The sequence below is a fragment of the Danio rerio genome, chromosome 12 (genome assembly GCF_052040795.2).
Source record: "Danio rerio strain M-AB ecotype USA chromosome 12, GRCz13ab, whole genome shotgun sequence".
NCBI classification, from domain to species: Eukaryota; Metazoa; Chordata; class Actinopteri; order Cypriniformes; family Danionidae; genus Danio; species Danio rerio.
Window position 1 is genome coordinate 17,540,496 of NC_141032.1, and position 19,304 is coordinate 17,559,799.

Sequence of the window (19,304 nt, forward strand, 5' to 3'; positions counted from 1 at the left end):
AAAGTGGATTCGCTGGAACACATCCTTAATGCTTTTGCGCTATGCGTTTTAGGGCTCTATTTTAACAATCCAGGCGCAAAGTCTAAAGCGCATGGTGCAAAACCATTAATAACATGTCTGAATCCACTTTTGCTCTTTTAACCCTTAAAGACCGAAACAGCTGCCAGCGGCTAAAAATACGTATTGTTATTAAATGTTTAATAACTTTTGTTCCGCTGATCCGTACAATTCAAAGATTGGCATAAAGAAAAGAGTCTTAGCTTGTCATCGCCGTAAAACATTACATATACGGATAGTTTGGTTACGTCATCAGTTTGGTTACGTCATCACATTTTGATAATGCTGATTTGACAAAGGAACGCTCGTAGCTTGTGTCTCCGAACAAACCAGACATGATGCATTGATGCATTGTCCCTCCTCCATGCCCAGATTGGTTCAAACTCGCTCTCTCTCAATCAATAAGCATAGGTTTCGCTTTGTGGACCAGCAATCAGCTATTTGAACAACCCATAACAACATACTAAGTACTTTTGCATGCACAACAGCACAAAACATGACAAAACAGTGACACAGCAAAGACGAAGTGCTGGTCTTGCTGTTTTCAAAAGACGCAAATGACGGTGCGGCTGTTGTCTGCAACGCAAAAGTTGAGAAGCAGCAGGGTCAACACCATATCCATGCTGGCACATAAAACCTAAGGATGGTCCATATTGAATTTAGTTTAGTTATGTAACTATTTATAGTATAGTGTTTATTCATTTATATTTTTTACTGAGGATTTGCACCATGTATATTTGGACTTTGACACATTTTTTTATATTTTCTTCTTTATATTTTCTTTCTTTTTAATTTGTTCATTGTACGTGGTAACTAAAAATATATTATTTTGAAAAAGTCAAACTTGCTTCAGTGTTCTGTAATTTTGTAACAATATTTCTGTTTAGTTTATTCCTAGAAAATTTGGGCAAATAATTAATAATTAATTATTAACTGATAATTAACTGAATGAAACAAAACTAATAAAAAAAGGAACTAAACACTTAAAGCTACTAAATAAGATAAACAGAATAACTTAAACAAACAAACTTGAAAAGGATTAACCAGATGGGGATGATACTAAAGGCCAACTGAAAAACACAAACAAACATTAGAGAAAGACAACTCTCACAAACAACAGCACAGATAAACAAGCATGGTGTGGCAACAACATGTAACAGGTAACAAGAAGCAACAAGCAACAATGAACCGACAAAGACATGAGGGAAGGGAGCACATTATAAGGGGAGGAAAGTACATGAAGACCATGTGTAAACACTGAGACTAACGAGACCTAGATAAGGGCTAAACAAGGGGGCGTGGCAGCTGGAAACAAAGAGGAAGGAATGGAAGAGCACATTGTGAACACAAACGAAGGATGAGCCCTGCGTTTAAACACAACACAAACATAGACACATAGAATGTAGACAACACAGAAAAGGCAGACAAGGAAGGGCTATGAGAGTACCCCCCTCCCCCCTCAAAGGACACCTCCTGGAGTCCAAACCAGGCGTACCAGCCCAGGGAGGTACCAATGGGACAGACAATGGGGGGACCGGCGTAGTGGGAAAGCCAGGGGAAACAAACTGGCGGGAAGGGTGGGAAGTAAGACTGGGAGGTCTCAGGTAGTCCAGACTTGGAGGGGTTAGGACTGGGAGGGAAGCATTATGATGGTTACGGGGAGACAGATAATGGAAGCTTAAAGGTCCCAACAACATGAAGGGTGAGGTGGAAGAGCCAGAAGATACACAGGGTGATAAACATTGTGCTGTGCTCAGGGGCTACTCCCTCTGGTGTGGAAGCAAGCCCTGGGACTGCTCTCTCTGGAGCAAGTTCTGCAACCGCTCTCTCAGGGGTGAAAGTGGGCTCTGGGAAGGCTCTTTTAGGGATGTGAGTGAGCTTCGGGACTGAAGTCTTCCTCTAACAGTGCTTTGGGACTGGAGCCTTCTTCTGGATACACTCAGTGGCTGAAGTCAACACTGCACTGTGCTCTTGGGCAGAAGTCTTCTCACAGTGGTTGGCAACTGGAGCCCTCTTCAGAATACAATTAGGGTCTGAAGCCGGTACTGCGCTGTGCTCAGGGACTGTTCTCACAGAATCAGACCCTGAAGCTGCTCTCTCAGGAGCAGGTTCTGCAATGGCTCTCTTTGGAGCGGAAGGGGGCTCTGTGAATGTTGTCTTAGGGGTGTGAGCGGGCTCTGGGACTAAAGTCTTTTTCTCACAGCAGCTGGAGACTGGAACCATCTTCTGAATACTTTTAGGGGCTGAAGTCAGAACTGTGCTGTGGTCAAGGACTACACTCTCTGGATTGGGAGCAGACCCTGGGACTGCTCTCTCTGGAGCAGGTTCTGCAACGGCTCTCTCTGGAGCAGTGGCAGATTCTGATAGTGAAATCTTCAGTTCACAGCGCTTGGGGACTGGAGCCATCTCTGGAGAATACTCAGGGGCTGACGTCAGCTCTGCGCTGTGCTCAGGAGTTGCATCTCTGAGATAGGAGCAGACCCTGGATATGCTCTCTCAGGAGCAAGAGCAGACTCTGGGCAAACCTTTTCTGGAGCAGATACGACATGGACTACTGATAGCAAGGGTAAGGAGTGTCAAGATTTCTTCTATAGACTTAGCAAGGCGGACATATAGCTCCGATAAGGCCTGGGCAGATTGTTAGCCTTTACAGGATAGAGATTGGTGGACACAACAGGAACAGAAATTAGGGAAGGATCGATATTACTTGAATCAGTGAGGACACAAACTAGGTGGTTGAGGAACGGCTGGCTGTAAGGCATGCTTCTTTTTCCGTCGCTTCTGACGGGTAGAAACAACACACTCCTCCTTGGTATTATCTGCAACAAACTTGGATTCAGGTGAAGTGGCTGGAAACACAGGGGATTCAGAGACAGGAACATGCACAGCAGGCTGTAACACAGGAACAGGTGTTGGACAAGGAGGCAGTAAAAGGTTTAACAGTCTTGAGGATGATGGTGGGAGATTTAGAAGTTTCAGAGTTGTCTATGGTTGACTTGACTGGCTTGGGAGAAATTTTCTTGAAAACAGCCTTTACTGAAATGATGGGGTCATACAGGGATGCAGCTAGTTGAACTACCATTTCTCTCTGTGGCCTCAGCGTAAGAAAAGAACGATGATCGGGCTCTTGACTTGACTGGGAAGGGAGGATGGGTAGGTAGCAGTTTACTGATGCAGGTTGTGAAGGCATTCCCCACCATTGCTCTCACAATTCTGACAGTCTCTCTGGAGCTATGGGGAATGGAGCAGTGAGGCTCATTCTGCTGGGTCCAGTTTTTGTTAGTTGGTTCATTCTGTCATGGTTAGAGAAAGGAGGACCCAAATGCGGTATGAGATCAGGGGGTGTTTATTGACAATAAGGTGATATGTAGTAGGGGTAAGGTAAAATATTCCAACGGTGAAGAATAGCGTGGAGCAGGGGAGTCTAGGGTGGAGCTGGCAGACAAAGGAAGACGGTGCTAGAGAGTTTTGGGATGGAGTAATAAGCAGCCACGGAACAGGAGACAGAGCAGGAATGCTAAAGCCAGACAAATAGTAAAGGCCTTGGAGGCACTGCTGACCAGCGATCCTTAGTAGGTCTCACCAACAGCAGCCTCACAAGACACCATCAACTGGGGAATCTCAGCAGACAGGGCTGGATGAACAAAAACACATACACACGCGCACACACACACACACACACAAAGACAGAACGGGAAAACTAAACTAAAAAACAAAACCATAAACTAAATAAAATACAGAAACTATTGACAAACTAAAAAGCAAAGAGAAATGAAATTAGTTTTAACTTACTGATAATTAACTGAAAGAAACAAAACTAATAAAAGGAACTAAACATTTAAAGCTACTAAATAAGATAAATAGAATAACTTAAACAAACTTGGAATTAACCAGATGGGGATGATAGGATTAACCAGATGGGGATGATACTGAAGGCCAACTGAAAAGCACAAACAAACATTAGACAAAGACAACTCTCTCACAAACAACAGCACAGATAAACAAGCAAGGCATGGCAACAACATGTAACAAGAGGCAACAAGCAACAATGAACCGACGAAGACATGAGGAAAGAGAGCACATTATAAAGGTAGGAAAGAACATGAGGACCAGGGGCCTCATGTATCAACGCTGCGTACGCACAAAAACTTTGCGTAAGCCAGGTTTCACGCTCAGAATCGCTCACGTTTGGATTTACTAACAATGAACTGAACGTGGGAATGTGCGCACCTTCACGGCAGCTTTCTGGCAGGCGTACGCACATTTTTTGTGCGTGTCTGTTTTATTTCCATTGGCGACTCCTAGAGGCAGTTGTGTTAAATTCTTCTCTACAAAGTGTCTGATCCTTGCAATGGCAGCTGTATGAGACGGGTTCATATAGTAGGTATGTAAGATTTCCATACCATACAGTTGACCAGCTAAACATTAAAGCACAATTTGCAGCGGTCGCCTGTTTTCCCAATGTAATCTGAGCTATCTACTGCACGCACATTGCTATAAAGACACTATCTGAAGATAAATTTGCATGCGTGAATCAGAAACATTTCCATTCAATAAATGGGCAAATAAAATATGATGCACAAACTTATTAATGATTCCTACTTGTCTTTCTCGTGATAAATAGTGGGCAAAATCTGATATGTAGCGGGAAAAAAAAGAAGAAAGAATTCATCAGACGCTGGATTCGAACCGAGTTTGTGCTCGACCGAGTCAGTATATGATCATATGCTTCTTATGAGGTGCGCCACTGAGACTGCTAAGGGTGCTGCAACAGTTTACAGATATAAACCACACTATTTCTTTTTTAAATGCACTCAGTGCGATGTTCAGACCCAACTGTGTTAACCGTATCAGATAAACTCTCCCACTCTATTTTTTTCTTTTGTTGTTAATTCCGGAGAACAAACTTGCAAATAACACCGCTTTTCTCCGTTCTACCTCCGAAAGCAGCACCTCCAATTCACATTCTGTTCAAAGTTTCTCTTTTTGTTTGATTTTGCCGTTGCTTTTTCGTTGGGTTTTGCCATTAGCATAGTCATTAGCATATTCATACGGGGGAGGAGGCAGGAAGGGGTTTTGCGCTCGTGCATGTTGCGCTCAGTTTCACGTTCATTCGGATGTACAAAAGAATATGCGTGAGATTCGGCGTACGCAGTGTTTCATACATCTGAATTTTTTTCTGCGTACGCACATTTACAGCTTTGTGCGTACGCAATGTTTTAGTAAGATTTCCACGCAAGTCTTCGTACATGAGGCCCCAGGTGTAAACACTGAGACTAACGAGACCTAGACAGGGGCTAAACAAGGGGGCGTGGCAGCTGGAAACAAGGAGGAAGGAACGGAGGAGCACATGGTGAAACACATGGTGAAGGCTGAGCCATGTGTTTAAACACAACACAAACATAGACACAGAACGTAGACAACACAGAAAAGGCAGACAAGGAAGAGCTATGACAGCTGTGTCATGCCATGGCGCATTTGCTATTTACATGGTGGATGTGGAAAAACTGTATGCTTCACTAGCTAGTGTGGCGAGATAGAGGGGAAACACATACACAGTAACGTTGGTGTTACAAACAGGTCCCCGGAGGGTGATTTATTTACAACGTGAAAGGTAGTGCATGAGATGAATACGGTGCTCTTCAAGGTGTAGGTGCGCTGGTGCTCCGGAGAGAAGGTGAAGTTGAGTGAGAGTTCTGGTGAAGGATCGGTCACAGATGACACAGATGTTAGTGCAGGGAGTCATTCGGATAAATGAAGCTAGTCTTCCTCGCGTTTGGGGTTGGCTTATATCTGTGCCTCCTGATTAGCTCCAGCTTAGACCGATCCGCTGTGATGAGGTGACAACTGGGTTGTTTCCAGGACCAAGGCGACGTGGCATCAGTATACTCGCCACAATATGATAAACTGGTAAGTGAGTAGGGAAGACATGAGTTCGCCTGGTCAGGAGGAACACTCCGTGGCTAAAATAAACAAATAGGATCCCCATCGGGGCCCAGGCATAGCTGGCACCGAACCTCAGCATGTGGGTATACCTAGATGGGCATACCAGACATCACACTGAGCCAGGCACCCGGCTCCTCTGTTGAGTCAGGTGCTGGGGGCCTCGGAGGAATTCTCCAGGCTTTGCCAAATGGGCAACTTACTAGCAGAATAGAAAAGGCACATGTATCTTTAGGTTAGGGTGCATAGTGTGGCAAGCATTTTTGACACCAAACTTAATTCCTCCCGATTAAGGTAAGCCAGTAATTGGCTCCACTCAACATCTCGAAAATGTGTTTGGTGTGTAAAATCTCGCAAATGTGTTATATGTCTCCCAGCCCACAGCTCTACATAATCTATTAGGAGATGCCACATAATCACTCTTTAGTCACTTTAATCACCTTTTTAAGTGTGCTCTCTCTCCTGGGGACATGGCTTACCCTGGCACATGAAGTAAGAGCGATGGCATAAACTATCAAGTGGACCAACCTCTGCTTTGAAATGACTCTTCCCATCTGCCGATCATAACAGAAAAGTGCTGTTTAAAGATGTATGCTGTATGTGTCACATTAAGTGTAGTGCGTGGACATAGCAATAAAAGGGCCAGGTCTGCCTCCTCTGCAGACAGCGCGTGTAGGTTAAGTTGAGCTCGTCCAGCATATGAATGGTGCGCAGCTATTTAGCAGCATGACTCCTGAGGAGCAAATGGTAAGTGGGCTGAGTCATGTGGCGCTAGCACACATCACCCAAACGGTTGATGTACACTATTGCAGCCGTGCTGACCATCTTTACCAACAAGTGTTTCACCTCCTCTACCGGTAGAGACTGAAGGAGAGCGAGAAACACTGCCAACAGCTCCAAGCAATTGAAATGATAATGCAACCTAAGTCTGGTTTACGAACCTGCAGCTGCTTGCTTGATACACACAGCCCACCAGCCCATACTGATGCTTATCTGTCAGAATGACAGCATAACTGGCCACTTGATCTAAGTACACCCACGGCCTTATAAGTCAAGGTCCATCCAGGGACTGAAGGTGCAGCAACACAGCGTGGTAAGCATGCCCATCTAGGGACCCGATCGTGAAGCCAGCACTGAAGTGGTCTCATATAAACAATTTAAGCGGCATGATAGTGGCTACAAATATCATATGCCCCAGAAGCCTCTGAAAAAACTTCAGTGAGACCACTGTAACTGCTGAATTGATCGGACAGGGCAGCACTGGCGTGGTGCACGATGAAAAACCAAAAAAACTCTGACCAAAAACTCAAAGACCAAAAAATTAAACCAGTCAATGAATAATCAAAAAATGACGATGCTTGTGTGCCGAAGAGGCTCTAAAACAACAGTCATCAGTAAACAAACTCAGAACTCCAGGAGAGGATGTCAATTAGAGTCTCGTCAAGACAGGCCTTAATTAGTTTAATGTATTTATCTAATTTGTTTTAAGCCAATTCAGTTATACGTACACAATCATGTGAGTGTCGGTTGTTATGTTTGGGGCATTCATAATCGAACACTGCTATAATGTATTTTAAAGGTGAGAAAGTAAATGAGGTTTAATTCACAACTGACATGACTGGGTCAGCTGTTATTTTCTTTTATTTGATGGTTAATGCAAACATTTGATTCTATTTAATCTGCTACTTTCAGTTCTTCATTGTTCCCAACTCATCAGTTAATTTAATTAGTTCAATATCCCCCCTCCCCACAATTAGTAGACACTCTCCTTGTAACACCCATTTTATGCCCACTACAAGTGACAAGCATGCATCTTCATATTATGTTGTACTGTTTCTGTAAAAACAATGTGCAGTGTAGGGGGTCAAGTGGTAGTAAGTAAATGCCCAATTGCCCAAATCTAAATGCTCAATTCAAGTCTCTAAAGGTCATATAGAGTGATCAAACTGCTGGAGATATCACCTGTGGTGTCTAGCTCTACCCAGTAGATATCAGCACCCTCCCACAGCTCACATGATGACAATAGCCATTTGTGGAGCAATTGACCAAGCGTCCGCTAGGAAAGGTGATGATAACCTTACCAAAGTAAACATAAAATGCTGGCTCCTAATTTGACTTTCTACTTCCCCAGATTATTTTAATAGTTTTGACAGCATTGTTTCAGTCACTGCCCCCTCTGTGACAGTAGAAAATGTAGTCCCAATGTCCACCAAAACCATCAATGGTCTTTCATTGACCATGATCTGCAGTAGGAGTTGGGTCTTAAGCCTGATTTATACTTCTGCATCAAGTGACTGGCGTAACCCACGACGCATGCAACGCGCGTGGCTGTGCATTTATACTTCTGCACGCTGTCTCTGTTGGTCTGCAGTAACACTTCCGAAATCCTAGTTGGCTTTGAGGTGTAAATCTTCCTTTGTGTCGAGTTTCTTCGCTTCTGTTTTACTTGTCCTGAACACTTCCTGGTTCTACAAGTGACTCAAACTCGCTCATTTTGAGGCAGTAACCGGTGGACGTGCAACAATTTTAACTATGAGGTAAACACAAAAACAAAACTTTCCATCCGGAGCTCCTTCACTGGACTCCACACTTGTAAACAATCGCTCGCGCCATTCGCGCGGCTCTCTGTCCCCGCCCAGACTCGTCAGCGCTACCAAGCTGACCAATCAAAGAGCTTGCGCTACACGTTGTTGCGACGTGTAGTTACATTTATTGAGAGGTGCACGTCAGTGAAGGGCGAAGGGCTATGCGTCAGCGCCATAGGATAAGCCGGCGTTTGACTCAGAAGTATAAATCAGCCTTTACCCAACTTAACAGCAAACACAAATAGTTGAAGTTGACTCAACTTAGCGAACATAATCCTGACTGAAGCTGCCTCAGCATAACATTTTCATTCTGTCTGAAGCTGACTCATCTTAACAGCAAACATTAATAGCGGAAATTGACTTAACAGCAAACACAATTTTGAGTGAAGCTGTCTCAGTTTAACAGTTTATTTCAGGCTGAAGCTGACTTAGCCTAACAGCAAACTCAAATAGCTGAAGTTGACTCAACTTAAAAGGAAACACAATTCTTACTGAAGCTGCCTCAGCTTAACAGTGTAATTTCTGCTAAAGCTGACTCCGCTTAACAGTATAACCCTAATCTTAACTGAAGCTGCCTCAGTTTAAGTTTTATTCTCAGTAAACTCTTTTATGATTTATGCATTTCTACAAAATATTCAATCTAATATTACTGCCATTTAAATTTTGTCTTACTTTCAACACAATTATTTTCTAATCCAATTGCAGAACTTTTTATTAAAACAGGTGCCTGCTTATTTTTTGAGGCTGTGTTGAACGCAGAGCTGTTTCTGAAGTCCTTCTTTTCTCCTCAACTGAGGGCCAATCCCAGACAGACGAGCCCCCAATTTGTTGGACTATCCCCTAGTTCATTTGTTTTCTCAACCAATAGTAGGTCACCTACCATCAGATGTCAGGTAGAACAGCTACAACACAATAGAGTGAGCATTCACTCTCCCATCAGTGTTTCTTCTCCTACACTCCTGCTAGATGGAAAAAGCAAACAGCACAGCCTGAAAGAAAGAGTTGTAACATTTTGCTGATAACAAGTTCTCTGAATTTAACTTCTCAATTATCAGTCACACAAAGCTACAGCTATTATGAAGCTATATTAGTTATATGAGGTTAACCACATACGGTAATATGATGATAAACACATGGGCATAAGTCCATGTAATTAATTAAAAACAAAATTAAACTATTAATGCAAAGATTAGGCTATTAATACATAGGACAAAGATCATCAAAATGTTTTCAAGATGAAAATTCCAAATCTAACAGTCACTATTACTTTTTTTTATGACTTCTAAATTCCTTTATAATAAATCTCTTCTGTAATTTTTATAATTTTCTCCTACATTAACTTTATGAATTTTATCTAATGATTTCCCTAATTAATTAGCTTTTTCTCTATCAAATATATCAACTGTGTTATTATCAATTATTGTTTTGCCTTTTCAACACATATTACTTATTATACTCTATAATTTCCTTTGGTGTATCTCTCTCTATAGTTAAACAAAAAATAGGCTAAAATTGATCTGTTTGTTGGTTTGACATGTCCACTGACAGCCACTTAATGCCCGTTGCGATCAAATTTTCCTCTGATGAAGTTCTGGCAATATGAGAAGAATTCAGACACTCTCCTGCAGTGTGTCAACAGCTGCGATGAGTGTCAATCCAAGAACCAATAGGAGTTCCGAATTTGATGATGCGATCCATGCAACAGTTTAAATGACTGTGAGGAAATGTCAGAACAGTTTTTTTTTCTTTGTGGTTTTATTATTAAGACACACTGTGTGCAAAATTGATGCTACAGATGGTTTACGTTTGTTGTGAGGATTAATTGCAGAATGCGGGATAGTGAAAGTGTCATGGGTGGATGACATCAAACTCCAAGGGCATTTTCGTATATTACGCATATTTGGTGCTTCTTCATTTTTGTTCAGTGACTTTTTTTGACAGCTGAGGTCTTACAGTGTGACATGGGAGTCGTGTTGGTGCAGTCTGACATGCTGCAATTGTTCAAGATTATTAAAAATCCTACTCAACTGTGCTATTTTTACACCATGAAGTTAAACTAAAATGTGCTTTTAATGTACTATTTCAGTATTTTAAAAATGCATTTTATTCCACTTTTAGGACAATTTCAACCATAATTTCATGCACTTTTAAATATACATATTATATATCAGTAAAATAATAATAATAAAAAAAGAATGACATGCAATAACTTATTTTTACCTTACTTTATTATGGACACCCATGATCCAGAAAATAAACAAACAATAAATCAACAAAACATAAAATATTTAATTCCACAAATTAAGTCACTTAATTACATACAAATTATGTACTACTTACAGTAGTATGTTATGTTAAATTTTTACATTATGTTCAGTTACTACATTATGAGTTGTTACCATGTTCAAACTGCTACACAGTTCAGAAAAAAGTGATAACTTGCTAGAACAAAACACATTCTATGGTTGTTCATCTGTGAGTTAAATTGTCATTTGCATACACACATGGTACAATTTCACAATACAGATAAAATGTGTAAAACCCCTTTATTGTAGTTAAGTTGTAATAAATACTGTATATTTTATGTTCAAATATATTCTTGTAGATATGGTGTAGTGAGAAAAGTTGAAAAAGTAATTACAAAACGTACAGTGTATGCTGTGTATCTGACAAATTTTGTATTATGTGATTTGTTTGTGATAAATTGCAAAAAAACAGCGTTAAAATCACTGTGAGAAACAGAAAGTTTGCTAGCTGTAAATCTCGCCAAAAGAGCAGCCTCATTGTCAAGTTGAAATCAATGATTTTCCATACACTGTTTAGTCCAATAGTTTAATGATTTTTGTAACGTTAAATCTAAAAAGATTTAAAAGGTACGAGAATATAATCATTACCATTGTAATTTTGATTTGAGAATACAAGCCCAAATCAGAAAAAGTTGGCACAGTATAAAAAATTCAAGTGAAAAAGAAAAAAAAGAGTGATTTCTAAATTTACTTTGACTTGTATTTCATTCTAGACAATACAAAAGCACAATATTTATTGTGTTCCTCATGATTTTTAAAAAACAAGTCTTAGTGTTTTTTTTTTTTGTTTTTGTTGTTTTTGTAATGTGTGCAGAATGTGGTTTTGCGTTGTCTTGTAGAAATGTGCATGGATGTTCCTCACTGTTAACCCTTACTGTAGATTATGCAGTAAATAACTGTAAAATAGCCAGTGTTTTGCAGTAATAAAAGGAAACAGTATTTTACTGTAAAAGGAGCAGGATTTGTATGAAATTTTGTAGTGCAAATAATAAATTACAGTAATTTACTTTATGTACCCATTACAGATAGTTACTGTGATAATAAATGGTAAATTACTGCTCAACCATTATTACCCCATGTACTCTGATGCTTTATGTTGCTATATATAATATATATATATATATATATATATATATATATATATATATATATATATATATATATATATATATATATATATATATTAGGGCTGTAACGATACACCAAACCCACGATTCGGTTCGTATCACGATTTTTGACCCACGATTCGATTCGTATCACGATTTTTTATTTTATTGTTTTCGTGTGGGGTGGAAAAAAAAAAAGATTTTTAAAACTATTTTTAATTAAATAACATTTGAAAAATCTTTATAAACTAAACATCAAAGAACAATATTAACTATGCAAATTATTAACAATATAAATAGCCATATATAAAATAAATAAATAGCCAAGGCTATCACTTCTGTTTTCTTTGTAACAAAATACTGTTGAAAAACCAAACTAACCTCCATTGTTTAGATGGTTCAAGCATGTTGAAAATTATTTTTCAATCAAGTTCTCTTGCATAGAAAAAGTAAATTAAATAGCTAGGGATGCTCATTTCGTTAATTTTGCTAACCGACAACCGCCGCTCATTAATCGGTTATTAACGGTTAACTGGTCAGATTACTATTAATTTTATATTAAACAAACTGACGTGTCTATTTTGTGTATGACACATTAAATATTGCATTTTAAAATACTGATTTATTTTTATATATTAATAGCGGAACAGAACAACAGGGCATCTTCACGCACCTGCAGTGTTTAGCACAGAAGAGCAGAATAAACTAAATAAAAGGAATAAAATAAATAGGACTGCCCTAAATTATTTTCACTTAAATAATTAATTTATATTACAAAGCGAAAATACTGACTGATTCTTTTTAATAACCGGCATAGGCTTTTTTTCCAATCATATGTTTATTTCTTCCGTCAAATAAAATCGCAGACTTCCTCAAATTGCTTGCTCCACGGAAAATATGCATTTATTTAATGCCCCGCTGTTATTATTATAATCACAAAACCTTTTACATTTTAATAGAAATCATTATTTTAAAGAATATGTCCTGATATAGCCTATGGTTTCCTCTCTCCCTCGCGGTTCAAGTGCGCGCACTGCCTGATGAAAAGACAACAACACGCGCGCATATGTAGACTTTTTGTAAACAGTTTGTTTAAATATGATATTGCATTAATCTGCGTACATGCTTTAAGCTGTAAAATAAAAAGTAAAGCCTATTTGTTGCGTTTATTACGCAGATCCAGGTCAACATAAGCGCTGGTTTAGTATCAACAGGTCTGTATCAAACAGCAATATTCTTCTTCCATTTTGCTTCTTTAGCAAATGTGTCTGTAGGCACGGGTTATACGGTATCATCACGCAAATTAAGTATGCCTTGGCTTGCAGTTAAACAAGTGGCCGAAAACAAGGCGCACCTCACTGCCTTTATGTTGACAAGGAAAAAAGAAGAGGCTTGGTCCTCTTATAAACGACTGAATCAGCTGGGTATCGATTGTGCAAAAGTGTTGCTGTCTGTGTTGTTACAATTGTAATATTTAATACTATTGTGATATTCAAGATTTGTATATTCATACAGCTCTGGATAACTTAAAACAACGATTAGACCTTCAGAGCAGTGTTAATGCGTCCTGAAGTTAAGCGAAACGGCTATAAACTCCAGCAAGATAGAGTGATTATATGCAGAGCCATATACCTTTATCTCTAAATAAAGTAGGCTATAACTATAGAAACTGTGTTTATTTTAACTGAAAGCTTCGTCGTGTTTTCTGACCTCACGCACCTGTCAGTCAGCACTCCCAAAGGTTTAAACAGAAAGCGCACTGCACGGTTACAGAAAAGTTTGGCTGTTACCTGACATCTGGTGAACGCCCATCCCTCTCTGCGCAGCCACATTAACAGTGTGAGCAAATCATCGTATATGCGCTGAAAATCCGGCCACTTTGACAGCATTGGCAATGTTTCTGGCGTTGTCGGTTGTCAAGCAGGGTTAAGTTGGTTTTGTTTTTGATATTCTTGACACATTCAGACGGCCCCTTACTAAGAGCTCCGTGCGAGCTCTCCCGGCTAAATATTGCGAGGGCTTAAACGGAGCAGCGCTTGTAATGTCGAACGAAAAAAAGTGTTAATTAGCTCAACTTTTGCAGGCACGCGTGACGTTATTGGAAAGGTATCACGGGGTGGGTGTGTCGCGATTCTTCCTTATTACACCGCGACACAGGATTGTAGATCTGAGTGTCGTGATTTCGATTTTATATCGTGTATCGTTACAGCCCTAATATATATATATATATATATATATATATATATATATATATATATATATATATTTATATATATATATATATATATATATACTGTTCAGTTTTGGTATGTGAATGGTCAGTATTGAGGAGAAAGTGAGACAATGCATTGATGATAAGCTAAATTTCTCTGCAGCCATCTCTGTGTTTTCTTTGGTTCCTTTTATGTTTTTAACATTGAGTATCAGGAGTCAACCAATGTCAATGTCACAGAGCTAATTAAAAGGTAAAGATATCGACGAGATGCATTTAAAGGCAAAAATATTCACACAGAGCAACCAAATTATCACAATCATTTTAATAACTTTGTTTACTTTTCTATAATTAAATTAGCCTAGTTTAGCCTATAGTCAAGCTTTTAAATTGCACTTTAAGCTGAATATTAGTATTTTGCTAAATAAAAATGTGTTATTTAAAAAATATCTTAAACAGCACGTACATACATTTTTGCAGAGACTCAATGAATTTGTTTGGAAAACTTCAAATGAAGTAGGTAAAAGTGGCATTAACAGTATAGTATAAAGGCTTTCCTAAATAAATGTATTAATCAGGTTATTTGTTTTTATTATTATTATTATTACTACAGGTTTGGAACAACATGAGGATCAGATTATTTATTTATTTATTTATTTGCTTTGGTTAAAGTTTTTATATTTTTATTGTTTTTATTTAATGATATGTGCATGATTGTGATAAATGTAGGCAATTTCTTTGAAAATATGCTAAGTACACGGGATGTCGAACTCCTGAAGGGCTGCAGCCCAGCAGAATTTAGTTCCAGCCCTGCTTCAACACACTTCCTTTAGATTTAGTTTGATCAGGTGTGTTTAATTAGTATAACTGCACTGTTACTCTGTAGATTGTGCAGTAAATAACTGTAAAATAGCCAGTGTTTTGCTGTAATAAAAGGAAACATTTTATTATTTATTAACACATATTATTTTACTGTAAAAGGAGTAGACTTTGTAGGAAATTGTGTAGTGCAAAGAATAAATTCCTGTAATTTACTTTATGTACTCATTACAGAAAGTAACTGACAATAAATGGCAAATTAATGTTCAACCATTACTGTCCCATCTTCTCTGACGGTTTATGTTGCTATTTATAGAGACATGCATTTTAAAGGCAGAAAATAATGATTTAGGCATCACCACACACTCCCACAGGCTGTCTGTCTTATTCTAAACACAAAGGTGTTAGAAAGAGTTTTCAGAAAATGCTGGCCCTTTAAGGGAGTCAGGTGTTTGATTTGTTTACTGCTGAGTGTGCTCTATTCTCTGTCCATCAATTCAGATGTAGAGTCTGATATGTTTTAGGCTTTAAATAAGAATCTACAATAAGCGAGTAAAATGTGTTCAAATGTTTTTGAGGGTTTCTGAAATAAGGCTGTGTTTTAAGTTATATTGTTGTTATCTTGAACTGTGTACTTGAAAGTTACATTGTTAGATAGTGAGCCTTTCCTCATATAACTTCTTACATTACTTTTGTTTAAGTATATGTATTTATTGGATATTGCACACTGCCATAATGTACAGATGCTAACAGTTGTATGTATCTTTCTGGCAACTAAGCCAAAATTAAATTCCTTCATCTCAGTAAGGTAACATGTGCACATCATCACAGGGAATCACAAAAACATGATACACATAGCCATCCACACACAAAAGCTCCACTGTCCGGTCCCAGGTTGTGAGTTTGTTGCTAAGTATTTTTCACAGCAGTGTTTCTACCTATGAATTTATATTACAAACAATAAAAAAAGTTTGTTGTCATGAGATAATTATAACAATAAAAGATTGGATCCTTTGGTATTTCAGTGTTGCCAACTTTTTATTTTTTATAATTATTTAAAACTTTTTATTGAGATTTGACACAGTTATTTATTATTTAAAACTTTAAAATTTAAAATAATTATGTTGTGTTTTTTGCTGTTCATTTGCTGATCTACCTTCTTACAGATTTCAGTTGCTATCCATATCAAACACACCTAAACCAATTAATTAGGACCTGAACACCACTTGATAATTACAGGCAGGTGTGCTTAATATGGGTAGCAACTGAAATCTGCAGGAAGGTAGATATCAAGGAACAGGATTGAGCACCCCTGCTATATACCATGGGGGTCAAACTCCAAGTTCCTGGAGAACTGCAGGGCAGCAGAGTTTAGTACCCACTCTGCTTCAACATTACCTGTAGATTTCTAACAAGCCTTAATTAGTTTGATCAGGTGTGTTTAATTAGAGTTACAGCTTAAAGTCCCGGTCACTCTGCACTTTTCTCCCTGTAAACGTCCATTCATACGCATGTGAGTACTGCAGACCTGGAATGCTAGCTCATGCGACAAATTTCATAATTCGCAGCATTGGAAAGATCAAGCTTGGAGAACGCTGACATGCGAAATTACATCATGTGATTGCTTGAGACCAATCAAAGATCAAAACATGACCTCTCTGGCTTGCTTTTCCAATCTCTAATTATTTTGTTTAATTCCACTACTCGCTCTGTTTAATTCCACTTCGCAGTCCAGTATGACAGATTTTTGCATGCTCAAACGTTAATGTGACCGCAGCCTTACTGTGCAGACCTGTAATATGCAAGACAATATTTATATCTGCTGATTTCTTAATTTGTTATTCTTTTTCTGTTATTTATTTGTTTGGTGCCAAAACAATAAAAAAAATTTGTCTGAAAAATGTTATGCCTTCTATTTTTTTAATAACAGCTAAGAATACTGATTAATTTTAGTAACACTACAATAACTATATATGACAGACTATTAATGTGTATACAGTACACCGTTGCCAGTTACTTACTGTAACCGAACTTTTACAGTGAGTGGCTGGCAACAGTGTTGCCAGTGTTCTACTGAAAAAAAAACCCGGTAAGGTCTAACAGTGCTGGAAAAGAAGTCAACATATTGTGCTTCAAAATCTCTATGTACTTTTTGGATTCGTTGCTGGTATCAGTAATATTTTGTCCAACCAATTGTTGCTTTACCAATTGTTTACCAGATAACACTAGAACAGCAGAATCGGTTTGGGTAACTTTACTGACTTTCCTGCCAATTGTTCTTCTCAATTTCTTTCTTTTTTGTAAAGCAACAACAAAGAGGGGGGAAGTAAGTAAAAATGCATGTACTTCAACAGGTTCAATTTAAACAGCAGTAAAATGTACATAGTTTTCATAGAAATCTCAATATGCATATAAAGAAAATCTATTAAATATGAATAGAAATGAATGATATATCAATTGAATATTAGCAAAGTTGCAAATTTGTTACACCACTAGCATAATATGTAAGCCATGAAATATTGTTCAACAAAATACAGGTTGTATAAAAACTGGTAATAATCAAATTACCTTTGACAATTAACAAAAAAAAGAGCTTTTGTAAAAATAAAGAACTTAAGCACATTTATTTTTAGTTGTAAATCAGCCACAGAAATAATATGCGACTGCACGCTGAGAAAAAAAAATTAAAACTGATAGCAGCACAATTATGATAGTGATTCAAAAGCATATGTTTTGGGGAGCCAAATCTCATAATATTTTTGACGTCAGTTGTAGGACAGAGGAAGGAGGAGAGTGGGGGGTTAATGGCCCGCTGGTTTGAGACCCCTGGTCTACTGTAGATGATCCTTTTCTTCTTTGATCCGGAGCACACAACATTCATTTCCCCGAATAATACCTGAAATACTAACACAACTGATTATAGTACACATTTCCACTGTGTAATGGTCCATCCCAGATGCCTCCGAGCCCAAAGAAGTCCGCCTAAGGGATCGAAGGTCACTGTCCTTTACGCATTGACATTCCTCCAGATTCCTTAAAACTTGTAATGATGTTATGCATATGGCAATCCTTTGCCCGTCCTTGCTCTAAGGGACTACACCTTTCTCGAATGCTTCTTTCACATCAAATCATATTTGCTATCACATGTTGACATCACCTGTTTCAAATCACATCATTATTATCACATCATTATTTATCCAACTTACCTGATTACTAGCTCTAAATTATTTTTGTCCCAACTTTTTTGCAATGTGTTGTAGGTCTTAATGACAGGAAACAATGTATATTTACAAATTAAACAAAGTTGACCAGATTAAATGATGAAATATGTTGTGTTTATATTTTCTGCAATGGAATACAAGTTAAAGCAAATTTGGAAATTACTATTTTGTTTTATTTGCGTTTACCATACTGTCCCAACTTTTTCTGATTTGGGGTTGTATGAAATGTAATTATTTCACACTACCCAGTAAAATGATCATACAAAAGATACATATACAAAATACCAAACAACTTGTGAAAAATATCTGATTGTGTCCTTAACTTTTTGATTTTTTACAGTTCATCAGCGTGGGTAGAGAAAGCAACACGTCTTCGCTCAGTTGTGTCTAATGTGCTGCCGGTTGATGTTCTCCAGTCCTGCCCATTATTACCAGGGCTCTTACCCCCTTCTGGAGCAGACTGTCTGGTGTCATCTTTCTGCCTGGAGAGTGTAACCCATGACTTGCTTTCATTTACCGATGCCTTGCGTAACATCTCCAGTCTGCTTAAAAAAGGTGGATATCTATTCCTTATTGGTGCCCTCGGAGAAAGCTTCTACTTGGGTGCACCAGGGTTGTACATCCCTGTGGTCCCTCTGAATGAGTCTCAGGTCTGTGCTAGTCTGAAGGACAGTGGATATGAGCTATTGCAGCTTAGTATTTACCACATGCCACCAGAAATGAAGGTGGGAGTGGATGATGTTACTGGTGTGTTCTTTGTAAAAGCTAAGAAAGCATAAACAATACTATTTAAGGAACATGGGAGTTGGTGTGATAGAAGATGTCAAATTAAGTAAATACACTGGAATCACTTGTTAAATGTATTTAGTTAATTTGAGTTGTCTATCTTAGACTATTCATGTTAAAATATTTAACATTCTGATGCATGATTTATGTTTACAATTTCTTTGTTTATGTTATGAAGGACATGAAATGTGCATATGTTGAAATGAATCAAACGGTTTATTTTGTCAAAATAAAATAATACTTGCTTTAGCTAACTGTTCCTGAATCTT

At 38.3% G+C, this 19,304-nt stretch overlaps 1 protein-coding gene across 1 annotated transcript in view; it reads left to right on the forward strand.

The window, feature by feature from the left end:
- pnmt (phenylethanolamine N-methyltransferase) overlaps positions 1–19,284 on the forward strand; it is a 35,424-nt gene extending 16,140 nt beyond the window's left edge. Inside the window, exon 3 of the mRNA XM_087276025.1 lies at positions 18,590–19,284. Within this exon, the coding sequence (XP_087132151.1) occupies positions 18,590–19,028 (439 nt within the window). The 3' untranslated portion in view covers positions 19,029–19,284. The remainder of the gene's footprint in view (positions 1–18,589) is intronic.
- Positions 19,285–19,304: the final 20 nt, after the last annotated feature.